General features: G+C 41.1%; 1 protein-coding gene across 2 annotated transcripts in view; it reads right to left on the reverse strand.

Annotated features, from left to right (window-relative positions):
- Nucleotides 1-20,754, reverse strand: part of rgs3a (regulator of G protein signaling 3a) — a 162,029-nt gene that overhangs the window by 96,266 nt on the left and 45,009 nt on the right. For both annotated transcript variants that reach the window (XM_069889639.1, XM_069889615.1), the window contains one exon: nt 14,771-14,882. In XM_069889639.1, coding sequence (XP_069745740.1) covers nt 14,771-14,882 — 112 coding nt within the window. The remainder of the gene's footprint in view (nt 1-14,770; nt 14,883-20,754) is intronic.

Raw genomic sequence — 20,754 nt, forward strand, 5'->3', positions numbered from 1 at the left:
TAGTAAGTATGCCGATGATATGAAGATTGGTGGTATCGTGGATGATGAATAAGGTTTTCAAAGCCAGTTAGAAAAGTGGGCTGAAAGATGGCAGATGGCGTTTAATACTGATAAATGTAAGGTGCTACATTTTGGTAGGACTAATCAAAATAGGTCATACACATTGAAAAGGTAGATAATTGAGGATTGCAGTAGAATAAAGGAATTTAGGAACTCTGGTACATAATTCCCTGAAAGTGGAGTCGCGTGTAGATAGGGTGGTGAAGAAAGCTTTTGGTATGTTGGCCTTCATAAATCAGAGTATAGAGTACAGGAGTTGGGATGTCATGTTGAAGTTGTACTCGGCATTGGTAAGACCAAATTTGGAATACTGTGTGCAGCTTTGGTTGTCGAATTATAGGAAGGATATCAACAAAATCGAGAGAGTGCAGAGAAAACTTACAAGAATGTTGCCTGGATTTCAGGGTTTGAGTTACAGGGAAAGGTTAAACTTTTGTCCCTGGAGCGTAGAGGATTGAGGGGTGATTTTATAGAGGGGGACTGATAGAGTAAATGTGGATAGACTTTTTGATTGAGAGTGGGGAAAATTCAAACAAGAAGACATGGATTGAGATTGAAGGGGGAAAAGTTCAGGGGGAAAAGTTCAGGGGAAACATGAGGGGAAATTCCTTCACTCAGAGGGTAGTGGGGGCATGGAATGAGCTTCCAGTGAAATTGGTAGATGAGGGGCTCGATTTTAATATTTAAGGAAAAGTTGGATAGGTATATGGACGAGAAGGATATGGAAGGTTGTGGGCTGGGTGTGGGTCAATGGGACTAGATGAGAGAAGGTGTTTGACATGGACTAGAAGGGCTGAACTGGCCTGTTTCTGTGCTGTAATTATTATATGGTGTTTTGATCGAGCTGTCTATGAAGAGTATCAAAAAGACGGTTAAAATTTTTAAATTAAGAACTTTTCACTAAAAAATGGTCAAAATAAGTACTAAGAAACTAAGGCAGCCAAGAACAAAAAATGAAAAAGTTTCTACTCAGTCAGGAACATTGAGTGAAAGCCCAAAAGGAAGTAACGTAAGAGTGGCCTCGGGACAGGTGGCCCCCAGCAGAGATGGGGAGTTGGGACAAAAACAAAATATTATCCTGCAAAAAATGGAAAACTCGAGCAACCGATTTGTTGGCGTTGAAAATGTAATGAGAGGCGTGACTGAAATTAAAGAAATCATTGAAGACTTAATGGAAAGAATGACCCAAGCAGAAGTAGACTTAATACAAGGTTGGCACCAAGGGGGGGGGCATCTGTGGGCATTGCCCCCCAAGCGAGGTGCTGTGCCCCCATACGGTTGGGTTGCAGCCATTGCTTGCCAACAGTCCGCCCCCACCATATCTCACTCCACTAGCATCCAGCTTGACACACGCTAGCGACTTTCTACTGCCCCGGCTGCATCACTGGTGTGCGTCAAGTGTCAGTAGCATTTAGTGCAATAAAAGCAACACCCTCGTCTCCTACATTGGAGGAGCAGATGGTATTAACACTCATTGGCAGGTAGGTCCCAGCATCCAATAGCACCACCACCAACTACACCCCCCCCCCACAGAAAACCGGGTTGTCAGGTACATCCCATCATCCAACAGCAACCCCACCCCGGCTGAGTGAGTTTGAGCATTTCATTGTGCCTTCCCCCCCCCCCACCCAACATTCATTCTGGTGCCAACCCTGACTTGCTTTTTTTTTAAAAAAAAAAGATAAGCTTAAAAACTTTTGAGAAAAATGTGAAGCAATTGGAGTTGGACAGACAAAGTCTGCTGGACAAGATTGACCACATGGAGAATTTTAGCAGACGAAATCACGTCCGAAATATTGGAGTGAAAGAAGGAATTGAGGGAAGAGATCTGGTGAACTTCTTCGAAAAATGGATCCTGAGAATTCTAAGGGGGGGAAAAAAGCTACATATTGAAAGGGCTCACTGGATCCTCTGACTCAAGAGAGACAGCGATCATTACTGGTCCTAGTAAGACTTGAGTTACTAGGAACAGGAGACAATCCTGGGAGCAGCATATGAATACTTGAAACAAAATAATGACCTGCCTGAGATTGATCATGAAAAAGTGCTATTTTTCCACAGATTTTAGTTGTACTTTGATTAAGCAAAGAGTTTGATGTAAAAAGCGTTCCAAAAACTTGAAATATTTCATGATATGCCCCTTGACTCTGAGGGTCGAAGTAACAGAAGGAAACCAGTTTTCAAAACTAAGAACGAGGTGGAAGGCTTCCTGCGAGGTTTATTAAAAGGCTAAGGTTACTAAAGAGGAAGATGATGAAGAATGTTTACAATGGGACAAAGTAAAAGCTGTATTTTTTTTTAATTGTTGAAAAGTAAATTTTATTGAAATATTCAGAGCTCAGAAAAGAGAAAACTTGGGAAAAGTAGTAACAAGGTGGAGACTCTAGTCTAAGGGAGAAAATGACACCTGGAGAGGAGTATCTATTAAAGGTGGTGCTAAAGGGACAGCATCGAGTCCACGCTGCTGAAGATCCAGCTGCGCTGGATGGGTCACGTCTCCAGAATGGAGGACCATCGCCTTCCCAAGATCGTATTATATGGCGAGCTCTCCACTGGCCACCGTGACAGAGGTGCACCAAAGAAAAGGTACAAGGACTGCCTAAAGAAATCTCTTGGTGCCTGCCACATTGACCACCGCCAGTGGGCTGATAACGCCTCAAACCGTGCATCTTGCCTCCTTTGAAGAAGACCGCAGAGCCCAACTCACTGACAAAAGGCAAAGGAGGAAAAACCCAACACCCAACCCCAACCAACCAATTTTCCCTTGCAACCGCTGCAATCGTGTCTGCCTGTCCCGCATCGGACTGGTCAGCCACAAACGAGCCTGCAGCTGACGTGGACTTTTTACCCCCTCCATAAATCTTCGTCCGCGAAGCCAAGCCAAAGAAGAAAGAAAAGGGATGTAGTGTTCGTCCTTGAGATTCTGCGGGGTTTCCTGTTTGTTACCATCAGGGCAGGGACATTGTATGTGTTTTTTAAAGGGGGAAACAAATCACTTATTTAAACAACCGTTTTATTGTTAGATAATTTATTTAAAAAATCAATATGGACCGAAACTTAAAATTTATTATAGTCTTAATGTTAATGGGATAAACAATGATGAAAAGGAGTTGGGTCTTGGCACACCTTTTTTTAAAAAAAAAAAGCAGATGTAGTCTTTCTACAAGAAACACATCTTACCAAATCAGAACATATTAAATTAAAAAGAGGGTGGGTGGGACCATTAATATCGTCTACATTTGGCTCAAAAGCAAGAGGAGGTAGTGATTCTGATTAACAAAACTATATCAATAATAATAGAAGAGACATTGACCAATCTGGAAGATTTGTAATGGCACATCATCAAATTTATGGAGAATTCTGGACATTTAAGGTCTATGCACCAAGTTATAATGATGAAGCCTTTATGAAAGGTATCTTTTTAAAAACTGAAGAGGAAATGTACTAGTTGGAAGAGACTTCAATTTCTGTCTAGATCCAATACTGGATAAATCAGCCAGAACAGTGAGAAGGGCAAAAGCTGCCAAAACGACACTTTCATTTATGAAGGATTTAAATTTGATTGATGTATGGAAGCACTGTAGAAAGAGACTATTTGTTCTATTCAAGAGTACATGACTCACAAACCAGGATTGATTTGTTTTTAATGTCTGCCCAATATCTGAATATTTGATGAGACTTTTATCAGATTATTCACCATTGCAATAATGGAAAAACAAGAAAGTGTGTATTGATGGTGTCTCAGTGCCACACTGTTGAAAAGGAAGGACTTTTGTGAGTTTACTTAGAGACAGATTGAACTATTCTGTGAAGTTAACGTTCCTTCTACTGATGATAGCTTTTTTTAATATGGGATACACTTAAAGCTTATCTAAGAGGACAAACTATTTCTTGTACAAAAAAATCTTGAGAGCTGGATGGTCTCGAGAAAGATATAATGAAATTGGAAAAAGAATATCTGAGAACAAAGTCACAATAAAAAAGAATATTAGAGAATTTAAACATTGAACTGTAAGACATTACAAACATATAGAATGGAAAAAATATTAAAACCAAACAACAATATTATAAATTAGGAGAAGGGGAGCATAAAGTTTTATCTTGGCAGTTAAAGGCAGAGGAGTCATCTGGAATGATAAATGCAATAAAATAGAGGCTGATTTTATAACATAATAAAAAGTAATAATATTTTTAGACAATATTATATGAAATTATATGAAACTATATAAATCAGAATTATTAGGAGATGAAAATGAGATGGATGAATTTTTAACAAATGTTGACCTTCCAAAATTAGAAGATAGAGTACAAAATGATTTAGATGCCCCTTTCACAAGAGAAGAAAACAAGAAAGCTTTGGGTACTTTACAAGCTAACAAATCTCCGGGTTTCCTCCCGAATTATTGATGCCTCTTATGATGGATGTATTGGACCAGGCAGAGGAGAATCAGACCCTCCTGGAATCTTTCTGAATGCTAATAATTAGTGCTACTGAAGAAAAGTAGAGACCCGTTTTAAAAACTTCATTATAGACCTAAATTACTCCTCAATGCTGGTTATAAAATATTGCAAATGCATTAGCTATAAGACAGATAATATCTACCAAAATGAATACAGACACAGCAGGTGGGATTTGTCAAAGGAAGACATCCTTCAAATGGTCCACGTAGACTATTTAATATAATACATATGGCAAAATCAAAGTTGAATCCAAGTATAACCATCTCCCTAGATGCAGAAAAAGCATTTGACTGATTAGAATGGTCTTTCTTATTTAAAACCTAGAAAAATTTGGTATGGGCAGAAAATGTATAAAATGCATAAGAAGTCTTTATCATAAACCACAAGCCAAAATTATAATTAATAATCAGATGGTCAGCATTTTTTTTTCTCTTGAGTAGACAGGAGTGTCCTCTGTCTCTGATGGTTTTTATTCTTAGCTATTGAACCACTGGTGGAGATTATGAAGAGAGATCTGGATATTAAGGGCTTCAAAATTGGACAGGAAGAACATAAACTTGTATAATAGCACATCATCAGCTAATTATCTATGTATCCTTGATAAAATTACAAGCAATGTTAGAAATATGGAAGAATATTAGGTTATAAAATAAATATAGACAAGAGTGAGATAATGTCATTGAAAAATTTTGACTATGCAAGGTTTCATAAAGGTAGCAGATTTAAATGGAATCAAATATTTAGGAATAATGACATAATAATTTACAGAACGTATACATTTTTTTTCTAAAAGAAGAATGTAATTGAGAAAGATTTACAGAAATGAAAAGACCTGCTGATTTCTCTAGTGGGAAGATGATGCCAAGATTACAGTATCTTTCAATCACTGCCTATTGCACTAGCTAAAATAAATTATTTAAATGATTGAATAATTACATAAGGCAATTCCTATGGAATAACAAAGTGCCGAGAACTGCATTGGAAAAGCTACATGGGTCTATAAATTGGGAGGACTTAGACTTCTGGACTTTAAGAAATACTATTTATCAGCACAAGCAAGATTTTTAATCATTCTTTTTTTGAAGAAGAGAGTTCACCTTTTTGGATCTGAATTGGATTGAATTCAATAGAAGAAGAAACAGCAAAGGACTTTATTCATAAGTGGAATGTTAAGTTAATACCAAAAAAGACAAATAATCCTATATTAATACATATGATTAAATATGGCAAGAAATAAATGTGTTTTGGAAAAAAAGCAGGAATATTATTAAGAACTCCCTTATGTAAAAATGTATTGCTGCCTATAAATCTGGATAATAAAATATTGAATTCATGGTATGATAAAGGAATAAGATATATTGATGATTGTTATATGGAGGGATCTCATGTCTTTTGAGCAATTAAGAAATAAATACAGTGTAGCTAAAGGGACTTTCTTTTGTTTTCTCCAATTAAGATCATTCTGAAGATAAAGGTGAAATGGAACAAATGATTTGGCTGGGGAATACACCTAAATTTATAACTAAGATGTACTCTGCTCTCCAGAATTAAAGTGTGAAACCAGGTTTACAGAGATGGGAGTCGGATCGAGGTGTTGCAATAATGGAAAGATGTTGGTCTGATTGATGTTTGGATAGCATGACATCAATTATAAATGCAAGATGTGGATTAGTGCATTACAATTTTCTACACCAATTATATCTCACACCACAGAGGTTACATAAATCAAAATCTGAAATATCAGAAATGTGAATTAGATGTGGGATTGAAATAGGAACATTCTTGCATGCTACGTGGTTGTGTGTGAAGGTGAGACCATTCTGGCAGGATATTACTGAAATATTAACAAGCGTAGCAGGGTGGCCTTCGTGAGTGAACCGGAGGTTTATCTTTTGAGCAACTTCATTGAAATAAGTAATAAACTAAATAAATTCCAAATTTCATTTGTTAAAATAGTCTTAGCAGTGGCTAAGAAATGTGTTGCGATTACTTGGAAATCCCTCTACATATAGCACAATGGACTGCTGAGATGAATAGTTGCATACCTATGGAAAAATATTACATACAACTTAAAGAATGAATATGACATATTTATTAAGATATGGCAGCCATAACTGGATCATATAGGGGCCAATTGTAATTATAAATACAATAATAAAAAGGATCATAATAAATGCTGATATCAATTAAATGCAAGTGACTTCCCCATATAGAATTTTTGATGACCAACATAAATTTTTTGTGGATTTATACTGTGAAAAGGAGGTGGTGGGGGGGGGAGGGGGTAAGAAGGGAGGGGTTGCTTTAGTTTTTTTTTAGTAAAAAGTTTTATAAATAATATTGTAAAGTATATTTATGGAAAAACAAAAATAAATAAAAAGATGTTTTTAAAAATGGCTTTGACAGGGCAGGTCATATGTTACCAATTTGATTGAGTTTTTGAGGAAGTGACAAGTGTGGTGGATGAGGGCAGCGCAGCGGATGTTGACCACATGGACTTCAGTGAGGCATTTGACAAGGCCCTCATGTTAGACTGATTCAGAAGGTGAAAGCTTGGATACAGAATTGGCTGGCCTATGGTGGTAGAGGGTAGCGGTGGAAGGCTGCTATTCACGTTGAAGGCCTGTGACCAGTGGCATTCCAAAAAGGGATCAGTGTTGGGACCCCAGATTGATGGTGATGTACATAGATAACTTTGATGAAAAAAGTAAGTGGGTAGGTTAGTAAGTGCAGTGGTGCAAAAATTGGTGGAGTTGTGGACAGTGTATAATGTTACCAATAATGCAGCAGGATAGAGATCAGTTCCAGATATGGGCAGAGAAATGGTGGATGGAATTTAATCAGGACAAGTGTGAGGTGTTGCATTTTGGGAAGTAAAATTTAAGGGAAATGTATACAGTTAATTGTAGGGCTCTTGAATGTATTGATGTGCAGAGGAATCTGGAAGCTCAGGTCCACAGCTCATTGAACATGGCCATGCAGGTAGATTGGGTAGTAAAGAAGGTGTCTGGTATGATTAGCTTCATTGAGCTGGGCTTTGAGCATAAAAGTAAAGTGGTCATGTTGCAGGTATATAAACCTTTGATAAGATCACACATGGAATACTATGTGCAATTCTGGTTGCTCATTACAGGACAGATGTGCAGGATACAGAGCAAGTTTGCCAGGATGTTTAGAGGGTTGAAGTTATGGGAAGAGATTGGACAGGGCAGCATGGTTGGCGTAGCAGTTAGCACAATGCCTTCACAGCGTCAGCGATCGGGACCAGGGTTCAAACCCCACGCTGTTTGTATGTTCTCCGTGTCTGCATGAGTTTTCTCTGGGGGCTCTGGTTTCCTCCCACCATTCAAAACATACCAGGGGTGTAGGTTAATGGGGTGTAAATTGAGCAGTATGGACTCGTTTACCGTGCTGTATGTCTAAATTAAATTAAAACTTGGGTTGCTCTCTCTGGAGTATCGGGGGTGGAGGGGGACTAGATAGAAGTTTATAAAATCATGAGAGACATTGTTGATAGGGTCAGAATTCCACCCCCCCCCCAGCAGAATTTTAGTTTGATTTGGAATCCTGTTTAGCCAAGACATGTGGAGCAAAGGGTCTGTTCCTGTGCTGTACTGACCCTTGCTCCCTCAAACCAAGTCTTATCACAGAGTTTTATCTATAATATTTATAGGGTTTTTAGAAAAACAAAACTCAATGTTGGACAAGTTTATCCAGTTGAGTCCATGCATATGGGGTTACAGCACACATAAAGCCAATAATCCATGTTTGAAACCATGCTTCAATTTGTAATTAAATAAAACTAGTATCATTCAGATCCAAAAACTAACCCCCTCCAAAAATATACTCCCATTCTGCTATCAGAAATGTGAAAAACAAGCAACATATTTCCAGTCTCTATCAACCCGGGATATCCAGTCTCACGGGAGAATGACTAACAACTTAAAGGAGCAGGTCAGAGAAGGTTTCAACCTGTAGAAAATACAATAAGGGAAAGTATAAAGAGTTTACTGATACCTTGGTGCTATTAGGAAGATGTTTGTTATATTCATGTTCAGCTTTCCTCCGGTATGGGGTATCCAAAGAAGTATAATCGAATGAAGTGAACGCTATAGTGTTGGTTCCTTTGAGAATGAGGAACATATCTCAATCCAAATTTAACTCGCACCAGAAGTAGGTTAGCTTCATCTTCGAGGCTAACCTATTTTGCAGTTGCTCTGCAAAAGCCACTTGCAAAGCAGAGGGCAGAACTGCACCACTTAAAAACCTCAAGACACAATAAGCAGTTGTTGCAAAACTGAAGGTAACCACAGGAAATGAGCAGAGGGAAGATAGCAACTGAACAAAATGCCCCTTTTGTGCAGAATTTGAAATAAGTTGCTGGGACTGGCTGAAGGTCACTTTTAAAATAACAGGTCAATGTATCAAGAATAAACCGCTTGACAGAATTTGTACTGTTGTTCAACACTTCCCTTGCAAAAACTGGACTAATTATGTTGTTTGGCATCTTATCCCCAACTCCACAGAAAATGTCCGATACTAGTACAAGGTGAAAAGGAAGGGCAAAAGATATCAAGCAGAGCCGAACATTTTAAATTCTCAAAGGGTAAACTTGTCAGTATTATTTAATGAATTTCAATCTACCTAAAATATTTTGGAAATCAATATGAATAAAATTTAATTTTAATTTGCATTAATAAAACAATGCTTATTAAATAATAATGGTCCCTTTTGTAGCATATTTCACTGTGACTTTTTTCCTGCACTCTTGACTTTTAATTGAAACCACATTAAACACTATAATGATATTAACTAAACTTAACCTGCATTGTGAATGGTTATAAAGGTAGGAAAAGAAGTATTTATGCATCAAGCAAACATTTCCTCAAGAAAATTATAATATCAAGCCTTGGCTAACAGCAAGAGGAAAACTAAGGCATTATCCTCTTCAGAATACAGTATTGCTTTTACCACCACATTGCTTTTACCACCACAGAATACAGCATTGTGACATTCACTTCATCTATCATAGCTGCATGAATGATGTGTTATTTCCTCCTTCCAACTGAGCTACAACACAACGTAGATTGTTTACCACAAGAAGCCATTGTCTATTTATAACACAGCCCTTTAAAAAGACACTCCTGAATAAGGTGGGGGAAATCTAACCTTACAAAGCCCATGATGACCTATTGGAAATATTTGATTGATGCAAATTTTTTTCTCTGCAACATGTTTAATCTCTGCGTACAAATTAAAATTGGTAAAGTGAAAAAGTGCAGATGCTGGTAATTAGAAGCAATGACAAAGTGCGAAAAATAATTTGTTCAGTCACATGGCATTTGGGGAGAATGACAGGGAGAGAAACTTTGAAGATGGGTCATTAATCTATAACTTTCACTCTGCTTTTCTCTCACAGATGTTGCTTTCCCGCATTTTTTCAGCATTTACTGCTTTCATTAAAAAAAAATTGTCTTGCCAGCATGTTTCTCCCAGAGTGGGAGAAGCAAACACCAGCATACAAAAGGAAAGTTTAGGGGAGATATCAAGGATATGTTTTTTTGCACAGAGTTGTGGCTGCTTGGATTGCATTCCAGGGTGGTGGTGGAGGTTGGAACAATAAGGGGTATTTAAGAGACTGTTAGACAGGCACATGGATGAAAGAAAAATAGGTAGGGAGGGTTTAGTATCTTTTGGTAGGTCTATACAGATTGGCACGACTTTGTGAACTGAAGGGCCAATACTGTGTTATAATGTTTTATGCTCCATGTCTTCAATTCCAATAACTTTGCATTTAATGCAACTCATATTTCTCATTGGATAGAAGAGGGCATTTAGCTGCCAAATCTCTGCTGGCTCTTGGAGTAATCCCATCAATCCCTGGAACCCATTCTCTCTCACATCCCCATCAGTAACACTCCATTTATCCTATTACCCAGATGGACTAATTTACTGTAGTCAAATAATTTAACAAATCGCACATGGCTACGATGTAGAAAGAAATTGGAGCATCCAAAAGGAACCCTCGTGGTCACAGTGAGAACATGTAAACTCTACATGGACTGTAAAGGCTATTCCTGGGTTATGCAAGGGCTCCCTTCCTCAAGCAGATTCCTCAACATCAGAATGCCCGTTTTCTATATCTACCCAGATATCACTCTACATACACTTGCTGGAACTCTTTCATCAGTTTTTTTTTTCTCAACTACCACCCATGATTAAACAGATGCAAACATACAAACCGTCTTACGACATCACTAAAAATAAAATAATAGTAATAGAGCACAAAATGGTTCATTGATTAATCAGGAATCTGATGGCAGCGGGGACATGCACAAGATCATCGTTGAAAATCAAAACAAAGTAATGCAGATGCTGGAGATCTGAAATAAAAACAGAAAATGCTGGAAACACTTAGCAGGGCAGGCAGTATCTATGGGGAGGTAAGCAGAAAGGCCAAACATACTCGTTTTTCCTGTTGGGTGGACATCACTCAAATCTTCCCGGGGTACCAAAAACAAAAATTTAAGCCTGTAAGTAAGGCCTCGAGTTAAATTGTAGGAATGCGGAGGGAGGGTTTCTCTGAGGGGCTATTTAAAAGGTTAAAGAGACATGAAAATTATAGGAGCAGGATCGTGGAATGAATCAAGTAGAGCAGGTGAATGTGAGAGAATGGATTCAATTAGAATCAAACAAGGCCAAATGATTAGGGACAAAACTGAAAGATCTTTATATGAATGTAGACAGCACTTGTAAAAGTTGGACACATTAATGACATAAATAGAAATAAATTAGCTCTATCTGATTAACACAACAAAGATGTGGTTACAAAACAAGCATGAGTAGGGATTCCAGGATATTTAGTTTTTAGAAGGGAGATGGAAAATGGAAAAGGTTGAGTGGTAGGTTCTGATCATAAAAGATGGGCTAGAGGAAGCAGACAGAAAGCCTCTTAGCTTGAAAGATCAAGCAGTTAGCTCATTTTGGGAACAATGGACGTAATGCCCTATACATTATAGGCAGGAAACCTGCATTTTAAAATTCACCAGAGACTCAAAACATTGCTATAGAAAAGGAAAGGCAAATACAAGAATAATTTAACAAGAAGCATAAAAATAGAACATCTCTAGGTAGGGAAACAAGAACTGTCTGGGAGAATCCAGAATGCGTGCCTGAGAAAAGGGGAAATTATACAGAATAACAAAGAAGTGGCCGAGAAATTAAACAGTTTGTGTTCATCCTCACTGAACACCTCCCAAAAAATAGTGGAAGACATCCAGTCAAAGCAAAGGGACTGTGAAACAAATTCAGATTGGAACAATTCATCAAATTGAAAGTCTGTGGCCTCTTGGCATCTTATGATCTGCATCTCCAGGTTTGAAAGAAGAGGCTACGGACACAAAGGATTTTCCAACGAAAAATCAAAGGTTCTCTAACTGTATCAAATATTACCTGACTATAAACAAAAAGAAGTCAGAATATAGGATTAACACCAGCAGTCAGTCTGCCATTAGTACAAAGAAAATGCTGAAATGTAGAAATCAGTCGTTGGACTGGGTTGAGTTCATGTGGATTTGGGAAAGGGAGAACACGTTCGACAAATGTGTCAGAGAGTTTGGCTGTAATCATGAGAATATACAAGGATGACCAGATTATATTGTGTACTTCCAGAAAGTACAATAAGGTCCCCACATGAGCTTTTTAAGCAAAGCTTAAAGCACATGGGGTTGAGAGGTAAGATACTTGGTATAAGTAGGCTATACTTATACTTGGGTTGGCACAGTTAGCACAATGCTGTTACAGTGCCAGTGACTGGGCTTTGAATTCCATGCTGCCTGGAAGGAATTTCTACTTTAACCCAGGGTTTCTTCTGGGCGCTCCAGTTTCTTCTCACCCACCAGAAGTTTCAGGAGTTGTAGGTCAATTAGGTGCAATTGGACCCGAAGGGCCTTTTACTGTGCAGTATGTCTAAATTTAAAATTTAATATGCAGGTTGGGAGACACTACGTAGAAGACAGTTACAGAGAGATGTGTACTTTACATGAAATAAAAGATGGGTCAATATATCTAAAATGTCTAAGTTTGTTGATTGTACAAAAAAATGGTAGTAGTGCCAATTGTGGAGGGTGCAGTATGTAGGCAGTGTGAGTGGGTGAATAGCTAGAATAATAGATAAAGCACAATGTGAAAAGAAGGTGGTTGCCCACTCAGAGAAAAAAAATGGAGGGGATTCACTGAATCATAGAGAAATACTTACATAGCTTGACAGAGTGGATGCAAGAAAGATGTTTTCCCCATTTGGAACCAGAGTATAGGCTCAAACTAAGAGAGAGGCCATTCAAGACTGAAATAAATTCTAGCTCAGATAGTGACGAACCTTTGGAATTTTCTTCCCGAACGGGCTGTCAAGGCTCTGTTACTGAATACTTCAGCACATTGATAGTCTTTTTAAGGGCATCAAATGATGGGGAGGTTGTAGAAAGGGCCATGAAGGTTGCAGGTGACCCAAGCAGCTTCAAGGAGTTGAACAGCTTACTCCTGCTTCTCTAAAATAATAAGTAATACGGAGCAATTGTTTTTTTAAATTTAGACTTAACAGGCTATTTCGGCCCACAAGTCTGTCCCATCCAATTGACACCCAATTAATCTACAACCCTGGTACGTTTCGAACAATGGGAGGTAACTGGAGCCCCCAGAGGAAACCCATCCAGACACAAGGGCACACAGACATGGGGAGAATGTACAAACTTCTTAAAGTCAGCATGGGATTCAAACACCTGTCCCAATCACTGGTGTTGTAAAGGCATTGCACTAACCGCTACACCAACTGTGCCACCCTGCCAATGAAGGTCAGCACTAGAAAACAGAATATAGGCAGCTGGCAAAAAAAAAAATCCCTGGGCTAAGGAATGTCATTAAGGAATGACAAAATGTTAAATGCTTAAGTAACAAACTTTTCAGGGCTGTGTGGAAAGATTGAGATATTGGTGGATATATGGTATAGATTATAGAAAAGGGTTCCACAACCTTAGGCTCTTTAATGGTGGAATGATTACATTTAGGGCTTGGCAAGAAGTGCGAATTGGCCGAGGATTGAGTTCTCTGAAGTTTGGAAAAGTAAGAGCAAGGGGGGATTTCAAAAGTTTGAGAACTTTAAAGTTAGCCGAGGCCCAAAGTGAGTTAGAAGTCATGAAATCTGGTACAACGAAGTCATGAGGGATTTAATGTGCACCAATGTGCCAACATAAGTTTAGCAGATGATAACAAAATCTTTAAATGTGAAAATACACTATGAAATACATCAGCAACAATATATTTACGAGTTAAAGAACAGGAGGCTTTGGATGTGGACAGATTAGTCACTGTTCTCAAGTGTTGATATAATGAGAGAGTAATTCATCTCCATTGTGATTTTTACATTAGGAACCTACATTCCTATTGTGGCTCAAGCAGAATGTTAACATTGGTGGGAAACCCTCACAAAGTTTATATTTCTGGGCCAACAAAATATAAACAGAGCAGCCCCAACCAAGAAATATGACTGATCTCGCAGGCATCATTCATCGAAGAATGTTGGGACTTTGTTGCATCAGGGCACCTCCTTCCTTCTGTTGACTTACTGCAGCAACATGTTCAAGTAACTAATTATGATTCCTCCCTTGATTCAATAAACTCAATTTAGCTCTGGTGATGTCAGAGAGTTATTTGATTAGCTTGATTTGGAAAAGGTTACATTCTAATACAAGAATTATCCACAGATTCTAATCCCATCCAATTTAAAATCTTTCAACGCTGGAATGATTCAGAGGTTATATCAGAATCTCTGCGCACTTTACAATCTCTCCAAGATACATTAGTTGATATAGATATACACAAATTAATTACGTCTGCAGGTTGCAAATACACACAAGCATAACCAGGGCTCCATCAAACTCAAAGTTAAAACCTTTCTTACGCGATCTGTTACTGAATTTGTTTTACTAATCCGGAAGCTTCTTTTTGTAAACATGATTTAAAGTTGTTTACCTCCTCTCTTGCACTGACAATGATAAAATAATTTGTTGGCATCAGATCACAGATTTAATTGAATACTGAAATATTAGTTATAAAATTGCTGTACTTGGAAAGAAATAAGACAGGATCTGGAGAAAAAGTCCTGTATGTAAGGGTTATTAACTGCTATGTACAACAATTGTACAATCTTCGTATATCCTTTCACTCCCTTGTAGAAGTTTATCAATCTACTCACCTTCCTCTATCTCCATTTTCTGCAGGAAGAGAGGGTTTTGTAGAACACTGCAGTGACCCCGCTGATCCTCTCTGGTCAGAAGCATCAAGTCAGTATAGATGAAAATACAGACCTGCAAGAGACCCAAGGCAAGTACACCTTCAACCTGATGGCCAAGCAATTTATAACAAAATTAGGGGAGCTAAATGATGGAAAACACGCCACTCCTTTTAAATCAACAGCCTAAATGTTTTCACTTGATAGAATTTAACCTTTTCCCACATTTCACCTTGAGGACTGCAAAATGTTCACCACCTTAGATTAATTAAACATTAGCCAAAGGCAAACACAAAATTACTTAAATAAAATTAGCAAAGACTTAACAGTTCAAGATTTAACATATGTTTACTGTCATTGCATCTTTTCCCCAGAGTCAGGGAGTCTAAAATGACAGCACAGATTTAAGGTCAAAGATGAAAGACATTTGGGCAGGTATTTGGATAGAAACAATTTAAAGGATATGGGACAAACTCGGGCAATAGCTTAGACAGACAATTTGCCCAGCATAAACAAGTTGGACCATAGGGCCTGGTGCTGTGCTATATAACTCTGTGATGATCTACAAAATGCTGTAAAACTTTGTAGGCATAAGTAAACTGTTCTGAGTGCACTTGCAACCACACAACATGAGACGGCGGAGAACACCAGCAGGCACATCTAGCTCTTAAAGTTGTTCATCAAGGCAAAACTGATCTATCTCAGTGACAGCTTACTGCACCATCTACAAATCCTTTGCTTCACTTAATATCCAGGACTCAATCCATTTCTGTGCAGCACTTCCACTTCTGTAGGACTTTCAGAAAGCAAAATATACCAATGATTCAGAGATGCTTTACAACAAGACAGTCACCCAGGCTATTTAAGTGAAATTAAAACATGTGATTGGAATCTAGAGATGGGCTCCAAGGAGCATCTTATGCAGCTGAACGGAGGAGAGTCAGGGACATTGGTTTGAAGGGTAGCTACTTGTAATATAACCATATAACCACTTACAGCACAGAACAGGCCAGTTCGGCCCTACTAGTCCATGCCGTAACAAATTCCCACCCTCCTAGTCCCACTGACCAGCTCCCGGTCCATACCCCTCCAGTCCTCTCCTCTCCATGTAACTATCCAGTCTTTCCTTAAATGTAACCAATGATCCCGCCTCAACTGCGTCTGCCGGAAGCTCATTCCACATCCCTACCACCCTTTGTGTAAAGAAATTTCCCCTCATGTTCCCCTTATAATTTTCCCCCTTCAATCTTAAACATGCCCTCTAGTTTGAATCTCCCCCACTCTTAATTGAAAAAGCCTATCCACATTTACTGTCTGTCCCTTTTAAAATCTTAAACACCTCTATCAAGTCCCCCCTCAATCTTCTACGCTCCAGAGAAAAAAGCCCTAGTCTGCACAACCTTTCCCTGTAACTCAAACCTTGAAATCCTGTCAACATTCGTGTGAACCTTCTCTTTATTCTCTCTATTTTGTTTATATCTTTCCTATAATTTGGTGACCAAAACTGTACACAGTACTCCAAATTTGGCCTCAGCAATGCCTTGAACAATTTCATCATAACCTCCCTACTCTTGAATTCAATACTCCGATTTATGAAGGCCAACATTCCAAATGCCTTCTTCACCACACCATCTACCTGAGTATCAGCCTTGAGGGTACTATTTACCATCACTCCTAAATCCCTTTGTTGCTCTGCACATCTCAATAGCCTACCATTTAAAATGGGAGACCCAGCAGGCAAGTTGCTCACAGGAAGCTCCCACAAACGCAGGACCAGATCTGGGGTTTTTTTTGTGTGGTATGGATATAAAGATAAATATCTGCCAAGTACACCAGTGAGAGTGCTTCAGAATAATCCCTTGATATCTTCTATCTGAACTTGAGAGAACTGAAGGGGTCCTGGTGTAATTATTCACCTGAAATGTGAACCTCCAACATCATTGCACACATTCAGGACGGCACTGGGAATGCCAGCTTAGATTTTGGTGCCCAGGTCTCTGAAATTAAACTTAATTTTACAACCTTCTTACACAAGAATTGCTACCAACTGAACCACAAGTTTCTTTTGACCAAAAGTCTATTGATTTTATGTCCTGTTTTAGTCAACCAAATGCAATTAACTTAAAAAAAATGAAAGACACATCTGTACCAATGTAAGTTTTAAACTATCTGTAGAATTTTGCAATATTCTAACCCTCTAGGTCAGCCATTTCCAAAGCAGACATTCCAAAGCAAAAGGGGACTCTCTTTTCCTTCTCCTTCTCTGACTGTAAGAAACATAAGAGGCAATTCCTGCCAGTGGTGAACCTATCTGCCTTGCAGCCAGCAAAAAGGAATTTCATGTAATATGACTTGACAATACATTGAATCTTGATCCCCCTGGGGGCCAGAGCACATTTAAGCAGACTGAATAATAAAATATTTTATGTTTTTTTCTGTAGTTAGTAGAAGATAAGTATGAAAGAAACTAAACTTGACTGCTTCGCAGGGAAGGGGGATCCAAAAACTTTGAGCAAAGTTCGACAGGGATGATAGCCTGAAAAAAGATTGAGAATGGCAGCTCTAGATCACAAATGGTTCATTTTTCAAGTTTTTCAAGTTTTTTTTTTAGTTGAAGGACTTCTGAGATAACTTCTGGGATGAATAATTTTTCTACCCTGAACCAGTGTTGAAGTTCCAGTGTCAGTCCAGAGTCAGGGTACTTTAGTCTTAGAAGGACACCTATCATGAAAGTATAAATGTAATGTGTGATCAAATTGGTCTCATCTAATGCTCAAGCCAGAAATGTGGCTCAAAGCAAAACAATTCCTCTCTTGCAAGATTATTGCCAGGGGAAATTTTTTTCAGCATTCTGACCCTATGACATGATGTGATTCTGTAGCCACTTCTCCACAATATCTACTTGGATATCATTAATGTAATACCTATAGGGGGCAAAAAGGTTACCCAAAGAGGAGTAGTTTTTAAACGACTTGTGGTTGTGGATTGCAAAAGTTAACACACCCACTGTGTTCCAACAGATGCTGTCTGATCTGATGAATATTTCCAGCATTTTCTGATTTTATTTCACGGTGTGGTGGTATACCATCGGCTGACTGAAGGGGGCAACCACTGTACCTGCAGGAGTGTAAAGGGATAGGACAACACCTGGCCGGCTGTCAATCAGTCAGCCTGAAAGGATCAAGCCCCACCCGGTCGGGTGCCAATCACCCTCCGGTATACAAGCCTGCGCCGGCCTCCCGAGGCCTCACTCAGAGTTGCTGCAGCCACAGACAGCCTGGCTCTGTGAAAGTCTTTGTGGATTAAAGCCTGTCGTACAGTCTTTACCTTGTGTGTGTTTGATTCTGTCTAACAGCGCACCACAATTTAATCCACAAAATTTTCCCACGGCTGCCATGGAAAAAGTCCTGTGTGCAGGGAGCCTCGAAGTTGACCCACGCCACTCGGAAGCCCAGACATGCTTCAAGATCTGCAGCATGCGGTTGAGGCAATCATCGAGGCACATGAGGGCAATATCCTGGACTCCGATTGGAAGAGGTTGGTCCTACTCCGGTCAAAGCTGGGTCCCCGTGCCTTCCAGGTAACCAAAGGCTGCTCCATGTACAAGAGCGCAATGGACACTTTCAAGAACTTGTACAAGCCCCCCATGAATGTAGTCTGTGCAAGGTACCTCCTCAACACCTGAGCCCAGCAACCCAGGGAGACGGCTGAGTCTTACCTGGGACACTTGCAAGAGTTGGCCCGACCATGTCTGGCTAAACCCTGGGGTAGGTGTAGAGGAGGTCGAGAGGCTGATCCAGGATGCCTTCGTCCGAGGGCTACGCTTGAGGGCCATCCGGCAGAAGCTGCTAGAAGACAACATCTATGCCCTAACCAGGACTGTGGAAGTGGTCCAAACCCTGGAAGCAGCAGCCCTGCATGTCGAAGCCTTTGATTCCAGGATCCCCCAGGCTCCCTCATGGCCCTCTCACACTGCAGCTGCAGCCTCAGGCCGAGCTGGGGAGGAGAACATCACTGCTCAGGTGCCCAGCACCCTAGTAAGTACTGGTGTGGGTCAAATTGACGATTGCGCCAAAACTGCCCAGCTAGGAACCAGTATTGTTCCCGATGTGGCAAGAAAGGCAACTTTGCAAAAGTGAGCCTCTCTAAACTTGCCGGCAGCTCAGCTGCCCTCTATGACCTCCCCACCTCCCCTGCGGACCCCCCCACGTGCGCGTGCCGGGCGGCGCCATTGTCCCCGCGACGACTTCCCCCTTCCCTGATTTCGACCACACAATATCCGGCCCTACCAGCGACCGTCACAACGTGTGCCCCAAGCATCTGCACCAGCCCCCACCCTTGCTGGCGCCACTCACTGAGAACTATAGCTACATCACTATCAGCTCACGGTGTGACGTCACTTCTGGCTGACGTAACGACATCACTGCTGCCAGCTGTGATGACATCACTTCCCCTGGCGCAGCAGACACAGCTGGGGAAGGAGGCCAGCCACACAGCAGCCCCCCACATGCCGCCACCATTTTGAGCTAGGCAGTGTCCAACATGAAGGACCCCCGACGACATTGAGAATGACATGGTCAACACAGGTGATGACCAGGCCATCCTACTGACGCTCCCCACACCTCCAGGTGCCATCAGCTACTGCACGCCGCACCCAGCGACCGACGGCAACATGGTCAACATGGGTGATGACCAGGCCACCCTACCAATGCTCCCCACGCCTCCGGAGGCCATCGGCTATTGCACGCTGCACCTCACAACCGATGTGGACGTGGTCAATATGGGCGATGACGAGGCCATCCTATCAACGCTCCCCATCCCTCTGGATAGCGATGAATCTGACTCCGAGATGGTCCTGGCTGCCACTACGCTGTCCAGGGACATCCCCTACGATCTCGGGCGCTCGATGATGGACGTGCGAGTCAATGGGCAGGTAACAAAGTACCTGTTGGACAGTGGCAGCACCGAGAGCTTCATTCACCCGAGCGTGGCCCACTCCCTAAGGTTAAAGGTCCACCCCACCATCTGCTCGATCGCCCTCGCCACCAACGATAAGACTGTTGGTACCCTTGGGTGCTGCTTGGTCGATATAATGGTGGGAGGGGAGTCTTACACAGGATTCAGGCTCCTGGTCATGCCCAAACTCTGCGCACCACTCCTCCTGGGCCTGCATTTCCAGTGTCAGCTGCAGAGTGTCACCCTTGCATTTGGGGGGCCCCAACCTCCACTCACATTGCACAGCACGCCATCCTACCAGCCCCGGCCAACCTGCGGCCTCTACACACTCCGCATCACCCCATCGGCGCTCTTTCCACATCTTGTTCTAGGCTGCAAGCCGATCGCTGCCAGAAGTAGGCGCTATTGTGCTGCAGACAGGGACTTCATCAAGGCGGAGGTGCGGCGACTCATGGCGGAAGGTGTTATAGAGCCCAATAACAGCCCTTGGAGAGCCCAAGTCCTGGTGGTCAAAGGGGGATGTAAGCCGAGGATGGTCGTGGATTACAGCCATACCATTAATCGGTACACCCAGCTGGATGTCTACCCCCTGCCGAGGATTGCCGACATAGTCAATGAGATAGCCCGCTACCGGAATTTCTCCACAATTGACCTGAAGTTGGCGTATCACCAAATCCCTATCCACCTAAAGGACAAGCCCTACACCGCCTTTGAGGCGGACGGGCGCCTGTACCAGTTCCGCCAGGTTCATTTTGGGGTCACAAACGGGGTCTCCGTCTTCCAGCGGGAGAAAGATCGCATGGTAGACATTCGGCTGAAGGTGACATTCCCATATCTGGATAATGCCACTATCTGCGGCTGTGACCAGCAGGACCACGATGCTAACCTGGAAAAATTCCCCCAGACAGCCGCGAAGCTGAACCTCACTTACAACAAGGAGAAATGTGTGCTTAGCACCACCTGCCTTACCATCCTGTGGTACCTCGTGGCCC

This window comes from Narcine bancroftii, chromosome 1 (genome assembly GCF_036971445.1).
Source record: "Narcine bancroftii isolate sNarBan1 chromosome 1, sNarBan1.hap1, whole genome shotgun sequence".
Taxonomy (NCBI): Eukaryota; Metazoa; Chordata; class Chondrichthyes; order Torpediniformes; family Narcinidae; genus Narcine; species Narcine bancroftii.